Here is a 20,852-nt window from a genome sequence, read left to right on the forward strand (position 1 = left end):
ACACGCCAGCAGCCATTCATTCTCACAGCCAAGCCTGTGGCCACACACGGGTCACAGACAGAGACGTGTTGCCCCACATTGGCAGGTGACACAGGCACATGGTCGCACATCCCATACAGTAGAGCAGGAACTCCTTTTCTCTCAGGGCTGAGTTCCTAGAAATCAGCACATTTCCCAGCACAGTGTAGATGTACATTCATACGTGGTGAGTAAGTGGACGTGCAATTACACAGGTCATGTGACCGGGGTGGGGAGGGACTGGAGGAAAAGCCGCCAGCCTCCATCCCTCCTCAGGACAGGATGGGATCATCAAACTGCTTCCAGCACCACCCCAGGCCCCAGCTTCCATGATGGCCACTCCTAAGGCAATGTCAGTCACTGAAGGGACCTGGGTCATCAGGTCCACTGCTCCTTCCCCTCCAGATTCCTTTCCAGTGAATTGGGACACTGGCACTTTGAGCGTTGGATGTTAGGAACATCAGTGGTCTAGACGTTAGGTGCCCTGGGCATTAGGGGGCTCTGGGTGCTGGGAACTCTGGGTTTGGGGTTCTCTGCAGTGTTGGGAGCTCTGGCACCCTTGGCATTGGGAATTCTGGATTCAGGGAGGTCTAAGACATTTAGGAATCTGGACATTGAATGCTCTGGACATCAGGGCTGTACCCCAGACAGGCCAAAGTCAATGTTTCCAGTCTGTATGCCTAATTTTACCTGCAGCTGCTGAGGTCCAGCCTGGAACCCTGCTCTGATCCCCGTAATTGGCTAATGCTGCCCGCCCCCCCGGAACCAGGGCCAGAGAAAGCACAACAGGACGGCCTGAGGGGCACATGAAGCCCCAGAGACAGCTCTTGGATCTGGAACCAACCTAGCTTGTCCCTTGCATCGGGACAGGGCAGGGAAGGTGCCAGGCACTGACCACTAGGCTCCAAGTTCAAGGAAGGAAGAATCTGAGAGCAGAGCCCAGGTGGGCTTCTGCAGCTCCTGAGGCTGGGGCTCTGAGCCTGGTCAGGCCAGGCTGTAACTCAAAGCAATGTCCACCTTCCCCCAACTTCTCAGCAGGGTCCCTCAGCACCCCTCCACCCAGGCGGCCAGCGCTGCCGGCTCTTACACTGCCTTCTAGAAGTGGCCCTCGTCTGCCCTTATCCCTAATCCCACCAGACGTACACCTAAGCCCACTCCCTGTGGCTCAGCAGAGGCCTTGCTCCTGCAGGCTGACGACGACAAGTGACACCAGTCAGCACCAGGGGATCTGACGCTGGGCCCAGCACTCCCAGGAAATTGCACTGCAACTAGAGTCTCCTGAGACACGCCTTAGCCCGCGGTGGGTGGGGCCCGGCTGCTGCCTGTCCTCTTACTGCCCTGCCCCAGGAAGAAGCAACCAGCGAGATGTCTGACCCCATCAGTCCTTCTCTCTGTCCTCTGGCCTGAGCCCCCTACTCTCCTCACAGTGGCCCAGGCTGGCCATGCCCTTCCCAACCTGTGGGCCAGTGGCCCAGGGCGCGGAGCTCACAGGAGGGGATGAAGGCCATCCCAGTTCTGACCTGGACTAGGTCCAAACCTGCCTCCCTTGGGGCCTCATTCTGGTTGGAAAAAAACAGCCGCTTCAGTCCCTGACTCGTGCAGACGGTTTTTCAAACCAGAATCTTTCTCACAAGCTTTTCCTCAGGACTCAACTCACTGTGTAGCTGCCTGAAGCCCTTTCTAGATCAAGATGTGTAAAATACACACATCTATAAATCTCTCTATACGTATGCAAATATGATTTGTGTTATGTCATCTGTCTAGCAAAACCCATGTGAGCAATATCTCCAACTTTCCCAAACACCCCCAGGGAAAATCTTTCCCCCACCCCATGGGCTAAAGTGTGAGGCTGCCTCCCTGCCCCAGGTTAATCCCAAATGCTCTTTCTCCCTGATAGAGCCTCAGGGGGCTGAACCCTGAGCACCCCTCCCCCTTTTTTCTTCCACCCCACCCCACCCCACCCCCAGCCCCAGGTTCTGAGAGCCTCCCCAGGGTCTGGCTGTAGCATCCTGAGCCTCCCTCCCTTCATATGGAGTCCTTAGGGTGAGGTGGCCAGGTCGATCCCAGAAGCTTCACTGACCCTCAGTGCCCTCTTCTCAGGGCCCCTTGACCCCCAGTCTACTGCTTCAAGGGGAAAGGAGGCCACTGTCCCACCCTCCCACTCTTCCTTGTCCCCACTCCACTCCATGGGGGATCTTCCAACAGCCTCCATCCTGCCTTCCCTGTGTGGTGGCCCTTTTCGACAAGCCCCAGGGGGAGGGAGGGAGGGAGAGACCAGCCACAGACTTTATGTCCTAGCAGGACAGGTGAGGGGGTGGGGCCTGGATCACAGGAGCCCAGCCCCCAGAGTTGCACACACAAACACACACCCCTACACAGAGCTGCTGCAGTGCACACAGTCACTCACAAACACAGACCCACCTACTCAAAGCCACAGGGGCAACAGGCTGCTCAGGAAGAGGCCACACATACACATAAGACACCTGTAATTCGTTCACGGGAGAATATAAATCACAAACATGCTGTACCTGCTAGGTTTGGGGACAGAGTAAAAATGAAAATAATCTTGCTAACAAGAATAATGTCTCCAGATCTTCCCAGATCTGGTCAAGTCTCTACTGTGAATAGGTTACAAGTTCCCAGTTGGTAGGGCCCTGGAGAAGCCTGGTGGAATGGACCGTGTGTGGCCTGAGAGCACTCCTTGGCAGGAAGTATCTGTGCCTGATACCTGCTATCTTGTTCAGTGCCTCTGATTGTAAATTAATAAAGTGGAATCTCACTTGTCAATTGATCTTGTGCGAGTTTGGCATATGTGAATCAGCTTCTTGGAGGCTGACTATCCCCAGGGAACAAATAAAACTGGTTTCCTGGCCAGACAACAGTGAGGACAGACTCAGGGTGCCGAGAAGAGACTGGTCCCCTTCCTGAGCAGATGCTGGGGGCAACAACTGTTCCCTGACAGCCAGTACTAACCGGCCCTTCTCCTTGAAAGCTGGTGGCTCTCAAGGTAAGCAATTGTGCGAGCCCCTTTCCAACTGCCAAGCCTTGCTGCTCAGGGGCAGCCTGGAGCAATGTGTTTTGTCGTTTTGCAGGAAGGAAACTGAGGCTCAGCAAAGCTCCCTTTGGCAAAGTCTCCATTAGCTGGAATTGGAACCCAGGTATGTCTCCCCAGGGAGAGAAGAGGGGGCCCAGGTTGGTGACTGCAGCACTTGTAACACAATGGCCAATGTAGGGTTGACCAAACCAGTGGTCAAAGGAGGGTCCATGGAGAAAGGATCCCCAGCCCTCCAGTTCCAAGGAGTAGGACCCAGGCCTTACCCAGCTGTGCCCACAGTCCCTAGCGGCACCGCTCAAAGGGAATGGAATTTGCTCTGACTTCGCTCTAGGGGGAACGCAGGCGCAGAAGGCCGGGGGCCTGGCAGGCTAACTCCAGCTCCAGCCCCCCAAGTGCCCCAGGCGTTCTGGCTTCATTCCAGCCTAGCCCGAAGGGGACATCTGCTTCCTCCAAGGGCCCCAGCTGAAGGGCAGCAAGGCAGGGGCGGAGAAGGGGGCTCCTTTGCGGAGCCCACTCCCAGGGGTTCGTGGGGATCAATCATCTGAAAGCAGGAGCAACTTGTAATTTTATTCCCTGGGAGGAGGAGCCTGAGAAGTCGTCGGGGGGTGGGGATGAGATGGGGGGGGGGCGCAGGGAGGCCAGGGGAGCTGTTCAGAGAGGGGAGGGACTTGGCTGGATCTCCCAAGCCTTCTCCACTCTCCAAACTTTCACCAAACTCTTGGCCCCCGCCTCTCTGAAACCAAAACATAACAAGCTCAGGAGGAGCGGCTAGCGGCGCGGCGGGGCGGGCGGACTCGCGGCGGCACTGAGCCTCAGGAGGCTGATGCAACTTTCCCTTTAAGAAAGCCACCTGGGCGCACCGCGGTGCGGACCCGGCAAGCCTGGGCCGGGGGCTGCAGCATGGTAAGGAGCCTGGGGGAAGGGGGCGCTGCGGCCCGCGCCTCTATCCGTCCCGCCGTCGGTCTGGGTGTTTGGTGGCTACGCGGGGCTGAGCCCCAGGACCAGCGGGCGGGCGAGCGTGTGTGTGTGTGTGTGTGTGTGTGTGTGTGTGAGATCGCGCATGCATGCGGGCATCTGGGGGTAAGAGTGTGGGTGCACGTACAGGGATGTCTGTCTCGTCGGAAAGGTCGGGGTAGGTGCGCGCGTCTGGGTGTCAACGCTGTCACCAAGGAGCTGAAGCGGGAGGGAACGGCGGCGCGGGGCGGGGGGCGCTCCTGGAGGAGGGGGAGCTGCGTGCTGACGCCGGTTCGGTCCGGGGCTGCGGGAGCGGGGATGTGCCGGCAGCGCCGGAACCAGAGCTTCTGTCTGAGGCGCCGGTGGGTCTGCGCGCCTGGGGCCTGCGGGCGCCCGGAACCGGTGGGCCGGGTGTCTGCGCCCCTCATGCGGGCTCCTGCTCTCCATCTCCCTGGCCGGCCAAGCTGCCTATCTGGCCCCTCCAGCCGGCCTGCCTCACTATCTGCCCGCCCACTCGGCGGCCGGTTGAGGGTTCCCGCGCGCCAGCAGGTCCCAGGAAGCCGCGCCGGGGAGTCTCGGTGCCCTCGGGCTGTTGTCCACGGCTCCCGGCCACGGCTTTGGGAAGGGGCTACGGCCGCGTTGTTCTTTGGGGGTTGTAACCCGCGCCCTCCCCAGCCCAACCTTCATTCCCGGTGCGCGTAGGGCGGGCCCAGGCGGCCGCAGGTGAGGGCAGGGGCCTAGCAGCCCGGGGCGCCCACTCCCAGCCGGCGCCCCGCACCCCGCAGCCACGGCCCGCGGGAGCAGGTGGCGGGGCCGGGGCCGGGCGGGAGGGGGCTTTCCCGGAGGGCCGGGAGGGGCCTGAGCCGGCTCGGGGGCGGGGCAAGGGGGCGGGGACCTGGGCGCCCGGGTACTTTTCCATGGCAGGGACCGGGGGCGGGGCTGCTGCCTCCACACCAGCTGAGAGGCCCACACGTGGCGGCTGATGTAACGCCCGCCCCCGACACCTCGCACCCCGATTAAGGCGGACGCGCCCCGCTTCGAGGAATCTGGGCGCTCCAGGCGGTGCTATAGCTCCGAGAGCGACCTCGCCTCTTCCTGCCGTTCCAGGGCCTCTTCTGGGCCTGCCGGCTGTTTCTTAAAGGAACCGCGCCCCCTTTCGGGCCTGTACTCCGCAGGCCACGCCCCCTCGCTGGTCACTCTTAAAGGAGCCGCGTCCCCAGCTCTCTGACAGCTCCCTCACAAAGCCTAGGTCTGTTTCTTTGCCGAAACAAGCCTGATGCTGCGGCCGCTAGAAGATAAAGGCTGGGGAGCGAGGAGTGGAGAAGGAGAGAAGGACCTGAGAGGTTAAAGAACCCCAAAGTGAGGGAGCGTCAGAAGATTGGAGGATAGTGGGTGAGGGGACTGGTTCTAGGAAGGGACTAAAGAGCGACACTGAGCATGCCCAAATGTTTCCAAGGACCGCAGAGAAAACGCCCCCTTACTCGGCCTACACTGCGACTGAGGCTCAGTGCCCAGCTCTGGGGACACAGAAGAATCACACCTCTGCCCTGGATGATCTCTCCAGCTGGTGGGGAAGGCAGATTGGGACACAAGTAACCATGCCGCAACGGCTCCGTGTGAGGAGCATATTAATCAGATGTACACAGCGTGCTTTGGGGGTAACCGGGAGTAGCATTTAAAGATTGACTGCAAATGGGAGGAGAAAGGAAGGCTTCTTGACGATAATGGCATTGGGACAGGTTTTGAAGACGGGTGGGGTATATACAGATAGATATGGGGACAAGGGTGCTCAAGGAAGAGGGAACTGCCTAAGCAAAGGCATGAAGACAAGAACCCTCTCGGGATGCTGAATAGTCCCACGTGGCCGCAGGTGGCCGCAAGTGGCTGCAGGTAGCCAACCTTGAATCTACGCAGATCTAGGGCCCTCCCCTACTCTCACAGCCCCTCCACTCCCTCCGTCACAGTGAATGGAGATTATGTTTCCTCCTCTAGCTCTCTCCTAAACTGTGAGGTCCTTGAAGGCCAGGAAAGAACCTGTCACCTTTCCATCCCCAGCGAGGACTCCAGGTCTTGGCCCAGATGGACCCTTAAAATTGATTGACCTGACAGTCCTGTTTGGAGGAGAGGAAGACTGAGCAGTGAGACAGTAAAGGTGGGCTGGGTCCTATGACTACCCTCTCCCCATCTTCCCTTGGGTGGCTGACAGGCAACTCGAACCCAGCTCATCCTCTCCCCACTCCAAACCTGCAGCATCCCCAGCATTCCTGTCTCTGGGACTAGCACAGGCTTCTTCCTATTATACCAACAGAAACCAGAGACCCCTCCTTTTCCCTCACCCCCTAAGTCCAATTTCATCACCAAGTCTCCTACCAAAGTTACGTTCTTTATTTTTCTCACATCTCTGTACCTCTCCCCACCCCAGCATCACCTTCCTGAGCCAAGTCCCCTCATCCCTGGCCTGGCCTACTCCTAATTGATTTCCTCTCTTCCCCTCTTCCCTCCCTCCAGTCCTTTCTCCACACTAATCTAGGGTGATGTGTTCAAAATGCACCTTCCACCAATTGCTCCTCCTGGCAGTCACAACTCTCCTTTAAAGACTTCCGTAGCTGCCATTGCCCTCAGGATAAAGACCAAAACCGAGGCCCCGAAGACCCCGAACCTGCTTATCTCTCCACCTCTGTCTTTGGCCACTTTCTCCCTCACTCTCTGAGCCTCAGCCTCACAGTCTTTGCACATAGTATTTCATTTGCTTGTATCTCCCTTCCTCTTCTCTGCTCACTGTTGCCGAATCATCCCCCTCTGACTCTTAAACATCACTTCCTCAGGAAAGTCCTCTGTAACTCTCAGACAAGACCAGGCCCCCCTGGTGTAGATTTTCGTAAAGAAGTTCTTTCACTTTCGCACCCTTTATTGTAGGCTTTAATTATACACATTTGAGTCACCAGTTTCATTCATTTCCCCACCAGCCTGCAAGCTGCAGCAGGGCAGAGACTGAAGAGATCTTGGTGCCCAGCACAGATCTGGCCCAGAGCAAGCCCGAAATAAATACTTGCGGAGTAAATGAATTGAATTGTGGCCAGCCCTAAATGCCTGCTGAACAATTTAGGCCATATCCTGTTGGCTGTGGAAAACTGTTGGAGGGAATCAGGGCTTTAGGACTTTGGGAAGATTAATGGATTGGAGGGGAGGAAAAAGTGGAGGACTTGTAGAGTCAAAAATTAAGCACAAACTTCAGAATGTACAAAGGAAGTATGATTAGCCCCGTCTTCCAGATTGAGAAAACTGAGGCTCAGAGAGGTTAAGTAACTTGCTTGAAGTCACATACCTAGTGAGTGGCAGAGCCAGTTCCTCCTTCCAGGTCCCAGAGTCCAAGCTTTTTATCACAAGCTAACCTGACTCTGACCCATGTGGCACAGATGGAGAGCGTGTCAATAGTGGCCCATATATGGGTTAGGGGCAGGCCTGGTGCCTGGGTAATGTGGATGCCCAGCCCCTAGAAGAGGGCCTGGCCTATTGTAGGCATTCAGGTGGTACTTTTTGAATGGATGGGTGGGGCCGTTTAATAGAAATGGCAGAAGCAGGAGAAGAAGCAAAGCTTTACACCCAACTCATTGTCCTGGAAGCAGCCCCCAAGCAACCTTTTCTCCACTAATCTGTCAGCACCCTGACCACAAGGGCTGTATTTGCAGTGCTTAGGGATAACACCCTGGAACTTAGGTTCCAGGACGGAGTGTCCTCAGTTTACTCACCTGACCAGAGGGCGTAATGCCCAACCAGTGAGGTGGCTCTTAATAATGCCATCTGCTGTCATTACTATCATCATTGTCATTATTACCATCATTGTCATTATTATCTGTTAGCTGAAGAGGGACAGCTTTGAGGACAGCAAATCTAGAGTGTACAGCTTGGAGGGAGGGGTGTGGTAAGCGAAGACAAGGGTATGATCTTCTAAGGGAGCACACCCCCTGTTCTGACTGCCCCCAGAAGACCAAAGCCACAAGCAGGGACCTCTTTAGGGAACAGTGAGAGGCAGGAAGTCCGGCCTCGGTGACTAACCAAAGGGAAATGGTCGCAAGTCACATCCCTACCTGGCTCCACCCTGGGGGGAAGGTTATGCAGGACACCTGGTGGCCAGGACAAAGGCCTAAGGTAGCCAAGGGCTGATTTGCATAGGCAAAGAAGAGCTTCTTCCTCCTCTTTTCTAGCCTTCCAAAGGCTTCCTGGGCCTGTGGGTGGGAGGTGGCCCTTGAATGTGGCTGTAGGCGGGGGCAGAGTGGCACAAAACAGCCTTTGGAGTAGAGAGACTCCTTGAGAGAACCCAGAGAAGGCCCCAGTCCTTCCTAGGACCAGGCCCTATGGAGCGTGAATGTCCTTGTGCATCTGACCCCGGGTTTTCCTCCCATAAGAGAATTCTTTGAGGCTCCCTGAAGGTTGATTCCACTCCTGTGACCTGTCAAAAACTCCCCACTCTTCCATCTGCGTCCATCCAGCATTGAACCTGCAGACACCAGCAGCTGCATGGCTGCCCCTCCCGTCTGTCTGCCCCTCCCGCTCACCAGCCCCACCTCGCCTCTCAGAGGCTTCCTACGAGATCTCCGGCTGACCTGGCCCCTCATTCCAAGGCCTCAGCCTTACCCATTTCCCTTCAACTCAGTTCCACCAACACCCCCTACAAGCTGAGCACCACGCCAGGTGCTGGGCACAGAGGGGTAGATGAAACACATCCAACCCCTCAGGGAACTGGCCAACCAACCCATGGTTGACAGACGTAAGCAAATGAGTTGATAGGGACCCTGGTAGAAGTCTGCACAAAACACAAAAGAGGAGACAGTGTGTTCACTCTGGGGTGGAGTGGGGGCAGTGTCAGGAAAAGCTACAGAGGAGAGGTGACACTTAAGCAGGCTTCTAAAGGATCTGTAGAATTTCACCTGGTGAACAGGAGGGAAGGTGTTCGGCAGGGGCCAGCCTGAGCACGGGCATGGCAGCGTTGTGCCTACACATGCTGTGTTTGGTGTGCCTAGAGCTTCTGGTCCAAGTTAGTGACATAACAATGAGCCCACTGCCTGGAGCCCAAGCTGAGTGGCAGCAGGATAGGGAAGGACCATCCTGGACACCTGGCTGGGGCGAGGTTGGGGAGCATGTGCTGAGCCAAGTTGACTTCCCGTCAGGGGAAAGGTTGAAGCCATTCACACAGATGATGAAGGTATTGGACCCTGTCCCAGTTCTGTGTTCATTTTTTATCTTTTATAGAATTGGGCATCTGGAGAGTCAAAAATAGACCTTTGCCCATTGGGACAGGAAGTCTGGAGACCAAGGGATCCAGGGGAAGGTTTGGGAGAAGAGTGAGGTAGGAACTGGATGGAGGGTCACCCAGAAATGAGCAGGACAGGAAATGGTCTGGCAGGGGTTGGGCCAGGGCGGGAGGGAAGAGGGGGCCTGCCAGCTGGTGGTCGGGGCCCTGCACTACCTGTTCTGAAGAGCCCTGAGGGCCACACATGTCCTGCCCTGCCTTCCTGGGCCAAACCCTCAGTGCATTCTCTGCTCTCTCCACAGCTCTTGAGGCCTGTGCTCTGAAAGGTGCTAGAAACAGAGCCTGTGAGTGTGGTCCGGGACTCCAGAGCCCCTAACCCACCGCCACTATGGTAGGAAAAGGTGCCAAAGCGATGCTGGTGAGTACAGGGACCAGACTGCAGGGAGGAGGGGGTCATGACACCATCCCCGCTGGGGCCTGCTGTCAGCTGCTGGCCCTGACAGGAGGGCCTAGGAGGCTCCGTGGGGCCCCGAGTCTGGCACTGCCAGGGCTCCTGAGTGCTAGGGCTGTCCCAGGCCCAGGTGGGCAGCCCCTCACCCAGCAGGTTAGATGCTGCCATGGCTCCGAGCCCATAGCAGTGCAGATTCCACCACAGAGCCCGAAAGGCATGCTAGGAGGCACGAGGCACACTTCCCACCCTCATCACAAGATACCCTGGAGAGAAGGCTGCAGTCAGTCCTGCTGGGAGGGCTGTCCTGTGGCTGACACCCAGGCACCCCCAACGCTGTGCTCTGCCTGCCGTGGGGAGCATTCAGCATGTGCTGATCAAGGGGTCCTCAGAGCCTGTCTGATTTTTTTCTTCTTCCACTCTGAAAAGTAACATAGAGCGTTTCATTTTGGTTTTGTTTGGTTTTTTGCGGTACGTGGGCCTCTCACTGTTGCGGCCTCTCCCGTTGCGGAGCACAGGCTCCGGACACGCAGGCTTAGCGGCCATGGCTCACGGGCCCAGCTGCTCCGCGGCATGTGGGACCTTCCCGGACCGGGGCACAAACCCGTCTCCCCTGCATCGGCAGGCGGACTCTCAACTACTGTGCCACCAGGGAAGCCCAGAGCGTTTCATTTTGAATCCTATCCTGAGGCCTCCTCAGAAAACCTCCCTCTCCCCCTTCCCCAAGCCACAGCTCTTCACTGCTCACTGCCTCAGAGCACAGGAGAGGTGGTGAGAAGCAGTGGGCAAGGGCCGGCTCACTGATGGACGGAACAGGCCAGCACTGGAATCAGAAACCAGGAAGATACCCCAAGGGCAGTGGTTGTATTCCTTCACTTGGGATCTTGCCTCAGGAGCCAGTGACACTGGGCAGCTATCAGGGGAGGAAGCCAGTGACCGAGCACGGCCCCTCCCGTGGCTCCTCCCTTCTCTACTTGGATTCTCCTGTTGCTGTTCCCATTCAGTGAAAGACTGATTGGCCCAGGGTCTCTGCCGAGCCCTCCCAAAACAAGCCCTGTCCCTCACCAGGGATTTGATTTCTGGGACTCTAAGTACTTGGTCCAAAGGAATGGTCTGGGGGAGGGAGCTGGACAGTCATGCTCCAGGCTCAGGACCCTCTATCCTCTATCCCGTTCTGAACTTCCAGCATCCAGCCCCTCAGACCTGCTCTGGTCTGGCCCCCTCCTGACTGGAACGTGTCCGAACGCACTAAGCTTCTCAAAGTATTCCTCAGCCAGCCTGAACTCTGAGTGCTCAGATGTGGGCAGAGCTGGAGGTCTCCTGACCTGAATACTTGCTAGGGGGTGGATGCTGTGATCGAATCAAAAATGGCCTCACCCTTCCCGGAAGTGTTGGCATTGCCATGGGCCTGTTACAGGAAGTGGCTCTGCCCCTCCCTACATGGGGATTCTGTGTCCCATGAAACTTAAGAAACCCTCCGAGTACTCTGTACTACTCAGTACTGGCTGCTCTGCTTTCTCTGGAGTGACCCTCAGAGGACTGGGGCAGGGAGGCAGGAGAGATGTGGAACCCACGTGGGCAGCATAGGGAGCGTGAATCACAAGTCCCAGAATCCCTGCCGGAGCTGAGTTTCCCGCACCCTGGGCTCTGCCGGCCAGCAGGCCAGCCCGTCTGTGGAAGGGAATGTTGCCTTGGGACGCCTGTTCCCAGCACCAGGATGTGCCTAAAGATAGCTGGGGCTCGATTTCCTCCGTGCCCTCTGACCTTTGACTTCTGCCCGCCGCTGCTGAGTCTGAGGCTCCATAGCATGTCCCCTGGGCACCCCCAGCGGCTGCTCGAGATTCTATTCCTGCTTCTTTCTCAGTTCTGCTTATGACCTTGGGCTCCGCTATTCTCGGGACCCAGTTTGGAACCAGTTCCGCCTCCATTCAGTGCTTGTCTCTAGGATACAGCCTCTGAGGAGCGCCATCTCTCCTAGCTAACCTAGGCAGCTGCGCCTGGACTTTATTAGGTGCCTGTGGTCCCCTAAGGGCAAGTGACTGAGGATGCTCCTTCTCTGGATGCCATGGTGGGGCAGAACAGAGTGTCTTGAGGGCCATGCATGTAAGCCAGTGGCACTTGGACTGTCCCAGGTCTGTGGCTTCTGTTGCCGTTGGTGCCCTGGTAGGCTGGGAGTAGGCAGCTGGCCCCTGCCATGGGGTCCTCACTTCCATCCCCCTTTGCCCCAGGTTTGGGTATGAGGACAGGTGTCCCCTGGGTCTCTTCAGTGTCCACCCTATGTCATCCTTGGACCTTCTGCTGGGCTCTTCATGTGGCAGGTGCCCCGTGGAGGGTGAGCCACTTCCCAGCACGTGCCCAGACCCACATGCCTGCCGCACGTGTCCCTCCCCCCGCTCCCAGCCCAGATGGTCTCTGCCAGGCCAGCTCAGCTGCCTCCCTCACGCCTCAGCAGCTCCTAGGACAGGGCCGTGCAGGAACCCAGCTGGCCGGGGTGCCTCCAAGCCTGGGAGCAGCTGGGATGCTTGGGGGCACTGGGGGTGGGGGGTGGCGGTGGTCCTTTCGTGGAGACCTAGTGCCTCTATACACATGTGTGGGGCCGGGCTGCCTGGGGCTCGGAGGACAGAGAGCTGGAGGAGAGGAGCCCAGGACAGGAGAGCCCTACTGGGTCAGCTTTAACCCCACAGCTGTACACCAAGTCCACAAGCTGGCCAACTCAGTCCCCTCCCCTGTGTCCGCTCCCCACTCATACAGCATCTTGGGCAGAAAGGCCTTGGTGAGCCTCACTGGCCTCTCCCAACATCTTTTTTTTTTTTTTACGCGGGCCTCTCACCATTGCGGCCCCTCCCGTCGCGGAGCACAGGCTCCGGACGCGCAGGCCCAGCGGCCACGGCTCACAGGCCCAGCCGCTCCGTGGCACGCGGGATCCCCCCGGACCGGGGCACGAACCCGCATCCCCTGCATCGGCAGGCGGACTCTCAACCACTGCACCACCAGGGAAGCCCCAACATCTTTGAGTTCACTGGTTGCTTCTGCCCCTGGAAGCCTCATGATGAATAAGAGCAGTGTGACCCGGGCTAGAGCCCTGGGTGCCAGAACGTCTGAATCGTCCTAGAAGGCTTTTTTTTTTTTTAATTTATTTTATTTATTTGTTTGTTTGTTTGTTATTTTGGCTGCGTTGGGTCTTTGTTGCTGCACGCAGGCTTTCTCTAGTTGCAGTGAGCGGAGGCAGGCTTCTCACTGCGGTGGCTTCCCTTGTTGTGGAGCACGGGCTCTAGGCATGTGAGCTTCAGTAGTTGTGGCACACGGGCTCAGTAGTTGTGGCTCATGGGCTCTAGGGCGGAGCTCAGTAGTTGTGGCACACGGGCTTAGTTGCTCCGCGGCATGTGGGATCTTCCCGGACCAGGGCTTGAACCCGTGTCCCCTGCATTGGCAGGTGGATTCTTAACCACTGCGCCACCAGGGAAGCCCCCCTAGAAGGCTTTGAAAGCACCACAGGCCGCCTGGGGCTGCCCCGCCCCAACCTGTTCTGTTATGCTTTGACAAGAGGGTTTGGATACTTCTTGTCTGCAGCAGCCCTCACAGGGCCTGGTGAACAGTGGGTGCTCACCCAGCCCAAGTCCTGGCATGTAGCAGGTGCTCAACTAGTATGGGCTTGACACACATTGGGATCTGAGCAAGCACAGGCTTGACACCCACCTGGCCCTCCCTTGTTAGAGGGCCTGTCACTTACCAGCCACTCACCTAGCATGAGTCCCAGCATGTAACAAGTGCTCAGCTAGTACAGACATGGCAAACATTGGGCACTCACTTAACACAGGGCAAGGGGCACAGTGGGTGCTCACCCTGCTCAGGGCTGGGCATATACTGGGTCCTCACATGGCACAGAATTTGGCATGCATGGGGCACTCGTGTAGTGCAGGACCCAGCCCACCACAAGGGCTCCCTGTGGGGTGGACACACAGTGGGTGCTCTCTTAACACAGAGCCTGGCACACAGTGGGAGCTCTCCCAGCATTGGATTTGGCACACACTGTGTGCCTTCCTAGCACGGGTTTGACACACAGTAGGTCTTCTCCTACCTCAGGCACCAACACACAGTGGGCACTCTCCTTCTATAAGGCCTAGCACAGAGAAGGTGCTCTCCTAGCCAGGACAGCCTGAGCAATGACTTAGATAATCAACTAGATGATCCTAGATGCGCAACTACCCCCTCCCCAGTGAAATGGACAATATCTAGATCCAGAGCAAAAGGCCCAACCTCCCCAGGCTTCCTCTCCGGACCAAGGACCTGCCCTCCGTTCCCCTTGGTCTCCCTCCCCTCCCCGGCCTCCCTGGAGGCCACCTACTCAGTCCTGCGGCCTCCCCTCCCCTCACACGGCTTCCCTGCAGCCCCTCCGCCCCCAGCACTTTCCAGTCCTGGCTCAGTAGGACCTTCCCTCGGAGTCACAGGGTACAACAAAGCCCCTAGACTCCTTGGCCCTCTGGAGGCATGCCCACTCTTATTAAGAAAAGTCAGAGGCGGGGTTGGGGGAGTCGGCCTCCCTGAGTGGGGCTGGAGCAGCTGGATCCCGCTAATGAGGCCTCATTACTGCCAGGACCCAGCTGGGCCGCTGCCGCCTCCTGTCCCCATGGCCAGAGCCAGAGAAAGCTGTCCAGCCAGGGCTGCCTGTTCTGGGCACCCAGCCCAGGCCAGGGCAGCCAAAGCCCGGAGCCCACCCTGGGTGGAAGTGAGCAGTTGGGCATCATGGGTGACTGGGCCTTCCTGGAGCCAGTGGCCCAGCCAGGGCCTTGGCCCTCAGTTTGGGCTCACAGGAAGTCCGCGGAGCGTGTCTGGGGACCCGGCTGCGTGAGGCTGGCCCGGGGAACAGCTCAGTCAGTGGCGTCTGAGGCCATTCTTAGGAGACTTGCTTGAGCCGAGGTCAGTCCCCATCTTCCCCCCCAAAATGGGCATAACAACATACCTACCTCAAGGGGCTGTCGGAAGGATTAAATGAGTTAATATATATATAAAGTGTTTAGGACAGTGCCTGGCTCATAGTAAGCATTTAATGTGTATTATCTGTTACTATCATTAATAATGCTATTGGCTTCAAAGACGGATGGATATTACCCCATCTTAGAGATGAAAAAACTAAGACCAGACATGTTAAGTGACTTGCCTAAGGAGGTATATATAGTGAGAACTGCCAGAGCTGGGGTTTGAACCCAGGCTTGTCTGACTCTAAAGCCTTTGCCCTTAAAAAAAAATGTCATCCTGCCATGTTCCCACTGGGGTCACCTCACTTACCAAACTCACAAGGAAGCTCTCCTTTACATCAGAATTCATCCATGCTTCCATTTGACCGATGTTTACTAAGATCCTACCATGTACCAGACCCTTTGCCAACCTATCAGTTTCCAAAAAGAGCTCTGCCCTCCCAGCACCCCACCTTCCTGGCCATGGGTTTGTGGGGTCTCAGCATCCGCTGGAGACTGACCAGTGAGTGTGGCCTCAGAGAAGAGGGATAGGATGGGTCTGAGTGACAGTCCACCCCAGCCATGGTGACACCTGCTAGACTGTGCCCAGCCCACTCGGTACACATTCCCAGAGGGAATACCTCAGGTTCTGGGTGATGCAGTACGAATCCTCAAAGGTCCTTATTCTGCAGCCACCCTCTTGGCTAATGCCATCTTTCTTCAGACAGGTGACAGCACCGTTCACTAAGCCAGAGCTTCTTTACATGGTCAGTCATATTCTCTAATGGGGACACTCCATCGTCTTGTCTGGTTGAGAGTCCCCAACTCCTGGAAGGACTGCTTCAGGACCCATCAGCCCCCAGCCCACAGCATTCTAAGAAGTCTGAGATGCTCTGGTAGTGCCCTGTGGGTTGCGCCCCCTTCCCCCTTCTCCTTCACCATCTCTAGTGCCCAGTGGTACCCAACCACCTTACCAGGAGCCCACCAAGTGCCAGGCCTATGCGCTCAGAAGCATCTGGGCCCCAGACCTCATTCTGGAATGGAACTGAGCCGCCCTCTCTCTCCCTTCCACGCCCGCTCTGCCTCACCCTGTGGCTGTGAGTGTGTGTGTGTGTGTGTGTGTGTGTATGTGTTTTGTTCCAATAACTTGCTGGGAACAAGGGAGAAATACAACAAACGCTGCGCTTCACTCTAACTGTGGAGCACCCGCGCTGGGCTGCATGGGGACTGGCTGGAGGGGGAGGGCCGGGGAGGGGGTAGGCAGAGCTTCAGGAGGAGATGAGGTGAAAGTAATTGATGCTGCCCAGCCAGCAGTGGAGAAGGCAGGGGATGTGTCAGTGTCGCCGGAGCCGGCAGAGGTGTGAATGAGAGGGGACACGCACACGCCCGCCAAGTGCTCACCCTGGGATGGCCGCGGCTCAGGGACCTGTGGCCCCCTCCTCCCCAGAACAGGTCAGTCACCTTCCAGGAGGTCGAGCCCCCTCTCTGGTGCCAGGAAGACTGGGAGGCAGGGCTGGGGGTGGGGAGAGGGACTGAGTGGTCTGTGCCAGGGAGGGGCAGGCACAGCCAGCCAGAGAGACAGACAGCAGCAAAAGTGACCCAGAAAGTTGCAACTGTGCAAAGGAGCGGGAAGAGTTAGCTATGCGGAGGCGGCACAGGGGAGGAGAGTGGGGCTACTAGGGCTCCCCCAGCCCAGGGACCTGCTGAGAATCTGCTCTGTGTATCAAAGCTGCATTGTCCTAGCTCCCGGGGAGACGGGCCGGAGGTGCCCAGGAATTGTACTAATCAATACAGCCCCATTGTCTGTGCCACGGCAGCTACTCCTATGGGGAGAGTGGTGAGGGGGCAGGGGGACTCGTTACATGGACTCAGTGGTGAGCGTGGGGGAACGGGATGGGGCGACAGTCTCAGCTGCGAGGAGGGAGACCCCACGCGGTGTTCACCAGTGTCTAGGACAAGTGCCCGGAGGGCATCCTGACTTGACCTTCGGAAGGCAAGAGAAGGAATGTCCTCTGGGGAGATGTGGGCTGCATTTGGGAGAAACATTATGCAGGGCTGCCCTCCACCTTCAGGACTGCCAGGGTCAGAAGCCAAAGCCACTTTCCAGAATGCGAGCCCGCTGCCAACCGAGCGGGGCAAAGACTGCTCACGGTTGCCACAGTGCAGGGCATGACTGCTGGGCTTCAGGGCAGAAGCAGAGCCCACCCAATGGCCCTATCACTTCTCCCAGGGCCCGGAGTGGAGCCTGGCATGCCTGGGGTGCATCTTCTGTCTGCTGTCCACAATACTGGCAGGTCACTCTCTGCCAATCAGGGCTCTGGGACGAAACAGCACCGGGCATGTCCTTGCCTCTCTCACCTCCTGTGTGAGGGCCTGATCTCCTGACAGGTGCTCAGAGGTTTTCCTTGAAGCGAGAGGCACTGACAGTCCCTGCGTACTGCTCGGGTCTGGGGTAGATTTTCCCACGGTCCTGCTGCTCCAGCCCGGGCCCTTGACTTTTTCCCGTGTCTGGATGAGCGAAGCCAGATGAAAGATGGAAGGCTCTGTCATTGCGGGGCAGATGTTGCCTGAGGGCCAGCCTGGCTCCTGGATTGATTGGACCGACGGGAGAGAAGTTGGGGAAACAAGAACCGAGGGGTGTGAGGGGGTCACAGGGTCTCCTGAGGCAGCCACGGTTTACTGTCCTGGCTGTTCTGCCTGAATTCCCCACTGGGACTCAGAGAAAGTTGCCAGTGATCTGGATTTGGCGCAAGGTCAGTCTGGGATGTAGGGTCTTGCCCGTTCTCCTCCACAAAGTTTGTCTTGGATGGGGCTTCATCCCTTGAGCAAACCCTGGGGCTGCAGAGTCCTGGACAAGAAGCCTGCTGGATCCTCGTGGGGCCCGCCCTGCCTGGGCTGCTGCAGGATTCCTCAGTGCCCACCAAGAGCAGAGCTCGCAATTCACAGAAATATCCCGTGGACACCGCTCTCGGAGGGCAGGAGTCGGGAGCCAGAGCACAACCGTCGCCCAGGGTAGAATCCTGGGCTGCCTCTGGGTCTGAGCATGAAGAAGGAAGGGCCACCCCTGCGGTGGTGGGCCGCCACTGGGAGCGGGCTCTGCAGCATTGTTTCTTTACACGTTGCTGTAGTTTCCAATTTTTTTTAAATGATAAGCTTTTATAATCAGAAAGAAAGCAATAACACCTTCTTTTTTTTTAGTTGTTTAGAAAGCCAGTGGGAACTAATGGAAAATACAGGAGAGAGTCAGAAATAGCAAATTCCAGGCAGGGCAGAGCTACAGAATATTAGGAGATCTATTGAGGTTGTCTGTCTATCCCCTGATTTTACAGGTAAAGACGCTGAATGCTGAGAGTGGAAGTGGCTTGCCCAGGGCTGCTGAGGGAGCAGGTTCTAGAATGCTAGGCTTCTAACTCCCAGTGCAGGGTCCCACCCTGCCAAGCCCAAGGTATAGAGGGAGATCTGGATTCTGCCCTCAGAGCTGAACTCCCTTAATTCCAGGAGTTCATCCGGACCAGTGAATACGTAGAGGGCAGAGGGCTATGGAAAGGACTTATGTAAGGGACTGCTCGGTGTGGCTCACCCCTCTAGGCAGGAACAGGGGTGGGAAGTTGTGAACCCAAGACAGGTCAACGACTGCTTCTAAGGGTAAGGGGCATGGAGGGTTTTATACGTGTATGTCTGTGCACGGCAGGCGTCATGGAGGATGACCAGCCAGCCCACCCACACAGCCGTGGAAGGCACGCCCAGTAGCCTGCATCCTGCCGGGCCTGGGGAAGCTCGGGCACAGGGCAGGGCAGGGCATTCCCTGCCCTGGAGATCACTCACCGGGCGAGTCAGAGGTGAGGTGGGGGAGCCCCTCCAGGGAGCCCAAGGAGGAGGGGAGCAGCCCAGAGGGGCACCAGGCCACTATGGTTTAATTCACCACCCAGGTGAGAGCGACTGACTGAGGGAGGTTGGGAGAGCAGCGAGGGGCTGACAGGGGGAGGTGGGTGATGGGCAGGACCAGCCTGGAGCCCGGCCAGTGGGGGGGGCCGAGCTGGGTTAGGCAGACAGGCCACCAGTCTGGGCAGACCAGGAGCACAAAGAAATTCATTCGTGGGCACCTCAGAGCCAACAACCTCTGCAGGGACAGTTAATATCAGTGACACGCCGTCCACCTAGCCGATCAAGAAAATGGGAGGCTTAGAATGGGGAAAATTATGCAAGGAGAAAAAAAGTTGTGCAGCATTGAAAAAGGCACACCAGCCTTGGGCGTCGCTGCCAGGGAAGGAAGTGGAGGGGCGTCCCCAGAGGAGGGCTGGGGGAGGAAGGGAACTAGAGCCCCTAGGACCCCCCCCACCCCCAGAGGGACCCTTCCCTCCAGTGTACTTGGAGGAAGGTTGGCTTCTTCTGTCCTTGCTGAGCGCTATGCCCTCACCAGCCAGGCTGCCTGCACATAGCCCGCACTGGAATTGAGCTATTTGTAGTGAGGTGGATGGACCTAGAGTCTGTCATACAGAGTGAAGTAAGTCAGAAAGAGAGAGACAAATACCATATGCTAACACATATATACGGAATTTAAGAAAAAAAAATGTCATGAAGAACCTAGGGGTAAGATGGGAATAAAGACACAGACCTACTAGAGAATGGACTTGAGGATATGGGGAGAGGGAATGGTAAGCTGTGACAAAGCGAGAGAGAGGCATGGACATATATACACTACCAAACGTAAGGTAGATAGCTAGTGGGAAGCAGCCGCATAGCACAGGGAGATCAGCTCGGTGCTTTGTGACCGCCTGGAGGAGTGGGATAGGGAGGGTGGGAGGGAGGGAGACGCAAGAGGGAAGAGATACGGGAACATATGTATATGTATAACTGATTCACTTTGTTATAAAGCAGAAACTAACACACCATTGTAAAGCAATTATACCCCAATAAAGATGTTAAAAAAAAAAAAAAGTCAGAGGCCTAGCTGCGGACCAGGCTCCCGCGGCAGCATCCCATCCACAGTCCCTGAATGGGGCACCGCGGGGCTGGGGAGCAGCAGATGGTGCTGTTTCTGCCGCGAGCTCCTCGTACCGCTTGCAGGGCGTCATTTCAGCTCCTTCTGCACAGCAGACCCCTGGTGTTGCCTGTTACTTCCCGCCACAGCCCAATCCCCAGTTCCAAGCCCCTGTCCCCCAGGCTCTGGCCTCCCCAGGGCACAGCCGGTAGGGCTGAGCTGGTTAGCACAAGGCTGAGTGGTGTGCTGCTCTTGAATGGAGTGACCACTGGCTCTTGACGGCTCAGTCAAGCTACCGCCTGTGGCACTCAGCTGGAGACGTCATAACCCTCCCTGCCCCCTCCATGCCAGGGAAGGAGCAGACCTCAGAGGTCCAAGTCTGGTCCCGCTGCACTTGGTCAGGGGGCTGGGGCCAGGAGAGAGGCCTTGAACTTCAGGCCTTGGGGACCTCGGTCTCTGCAAGAGGCTTTACCCTTGCCCAGCCCATGAGGCCATCCTGGACCCTCAGTTGTCTCTTTGACAGCTGTAACCGCTGCTTCGTGACCCCAACCATGTACTCCACAGCTGCCACAATCCCCCATTGTGCCCCTAAGTAAACAAGCCTTGGACAGAATAAAACTGTTATTGTAGGAGCAACATATAGGAGCCCTATTGGGCTGGGATTTGTTTGGGAATGGATAAACTACCCCAAGCAGGCCTCACACCCTCTGAAAAAATGCTCCCCTGACCCTGAGGTATTTCTAGGCCTGTCCCAAAAAAAGACCCTAGGAGGTGGTGACAGGCTTAGGCAGGATTCTGTAAGGACCTGTCACACTGGGACTGGGAGCCGCCCACTCCCAGAGACAAGGTGGCCTTCAAGCCCCTTCATCAGGGAGGCCTTCTGCGACCGCACCCAGCCCCCAGCCCCACCCCTTGTCATCCTTCCATGCTCTTGTGACTTGAGAAATTCCCCTTTGTGGGCACATTGAAGTTGCATATAAAAAGTATGTGTTTATCTCATTGATGGCTTACTTCCTCCTGGACTTCTAGCTCTGAGTGGGTAGGGGTGTGTTTTGTTCACTGCTGAATTCCCCAAGCCTGGTGCAGGGCCTGGCACATAGTAGGAGCTTGTAAACCTCCGTGACTGCATGAATGAAAGTACACAGGCTCTGCCGGTTGGCTCTGCGTGCTCCTTGAAGGGAGCACCATGG

General features: G+C 57.1%; 1 protein-coding gene across 8 annotated transcripts in view; it reads left to right on the forward strand.

Annotated features, from left to right (window-relative positions):
• Positions 1 to 3,759: 3,759 nt before the first annotated feature.
• The window catches only part of SLC6A9 (solute carrier family 6 member 9), a 32,360-nt gene continuing 15,267 nt past the window's right edge, over positions 3,760 to 20,852 (forward strand). For 2 of the 8 annotated variants that reach the window (XM_033421880.2, XM_033421883.2), the window contains exon 1: positions 3,761 to 3,976. In XM_033421880.2, the coding sequence (XP_033277771.1) occupies positions 3,974 to 3,976 (3 nt within the window). In that variant the 5' untranslated portion in view covers positions 3,761 to 3,973. Of the gene's footprint in view, positions 3,977 to 4,081; positions 4,206 to 9,136; positions 9,231 to 9,580; positions 9,697 to 15,873; positions 16,134 to 20,852 lie in introns of those variants that run through there. The other 6 variants (XM_004266310.3, XM_033421879.2, XM_049694004.1 and 3 more) reach the window with 6 other exon arrangements.

Source organism: Orcinus orca, chromosome 1 (assembly GCF_937001465.1).
Source record: "Orcinus orca chromosome 1, mOrcOrc1.1, whole genome shotgun sequence".
NCBI classification, from domain to species: domain Eukaryota; kingdom Metazoa; phylum Chordata; class Mammalia; order Artiodactyla; family Delphinidae; genus Orcinus; species Orcinus orca.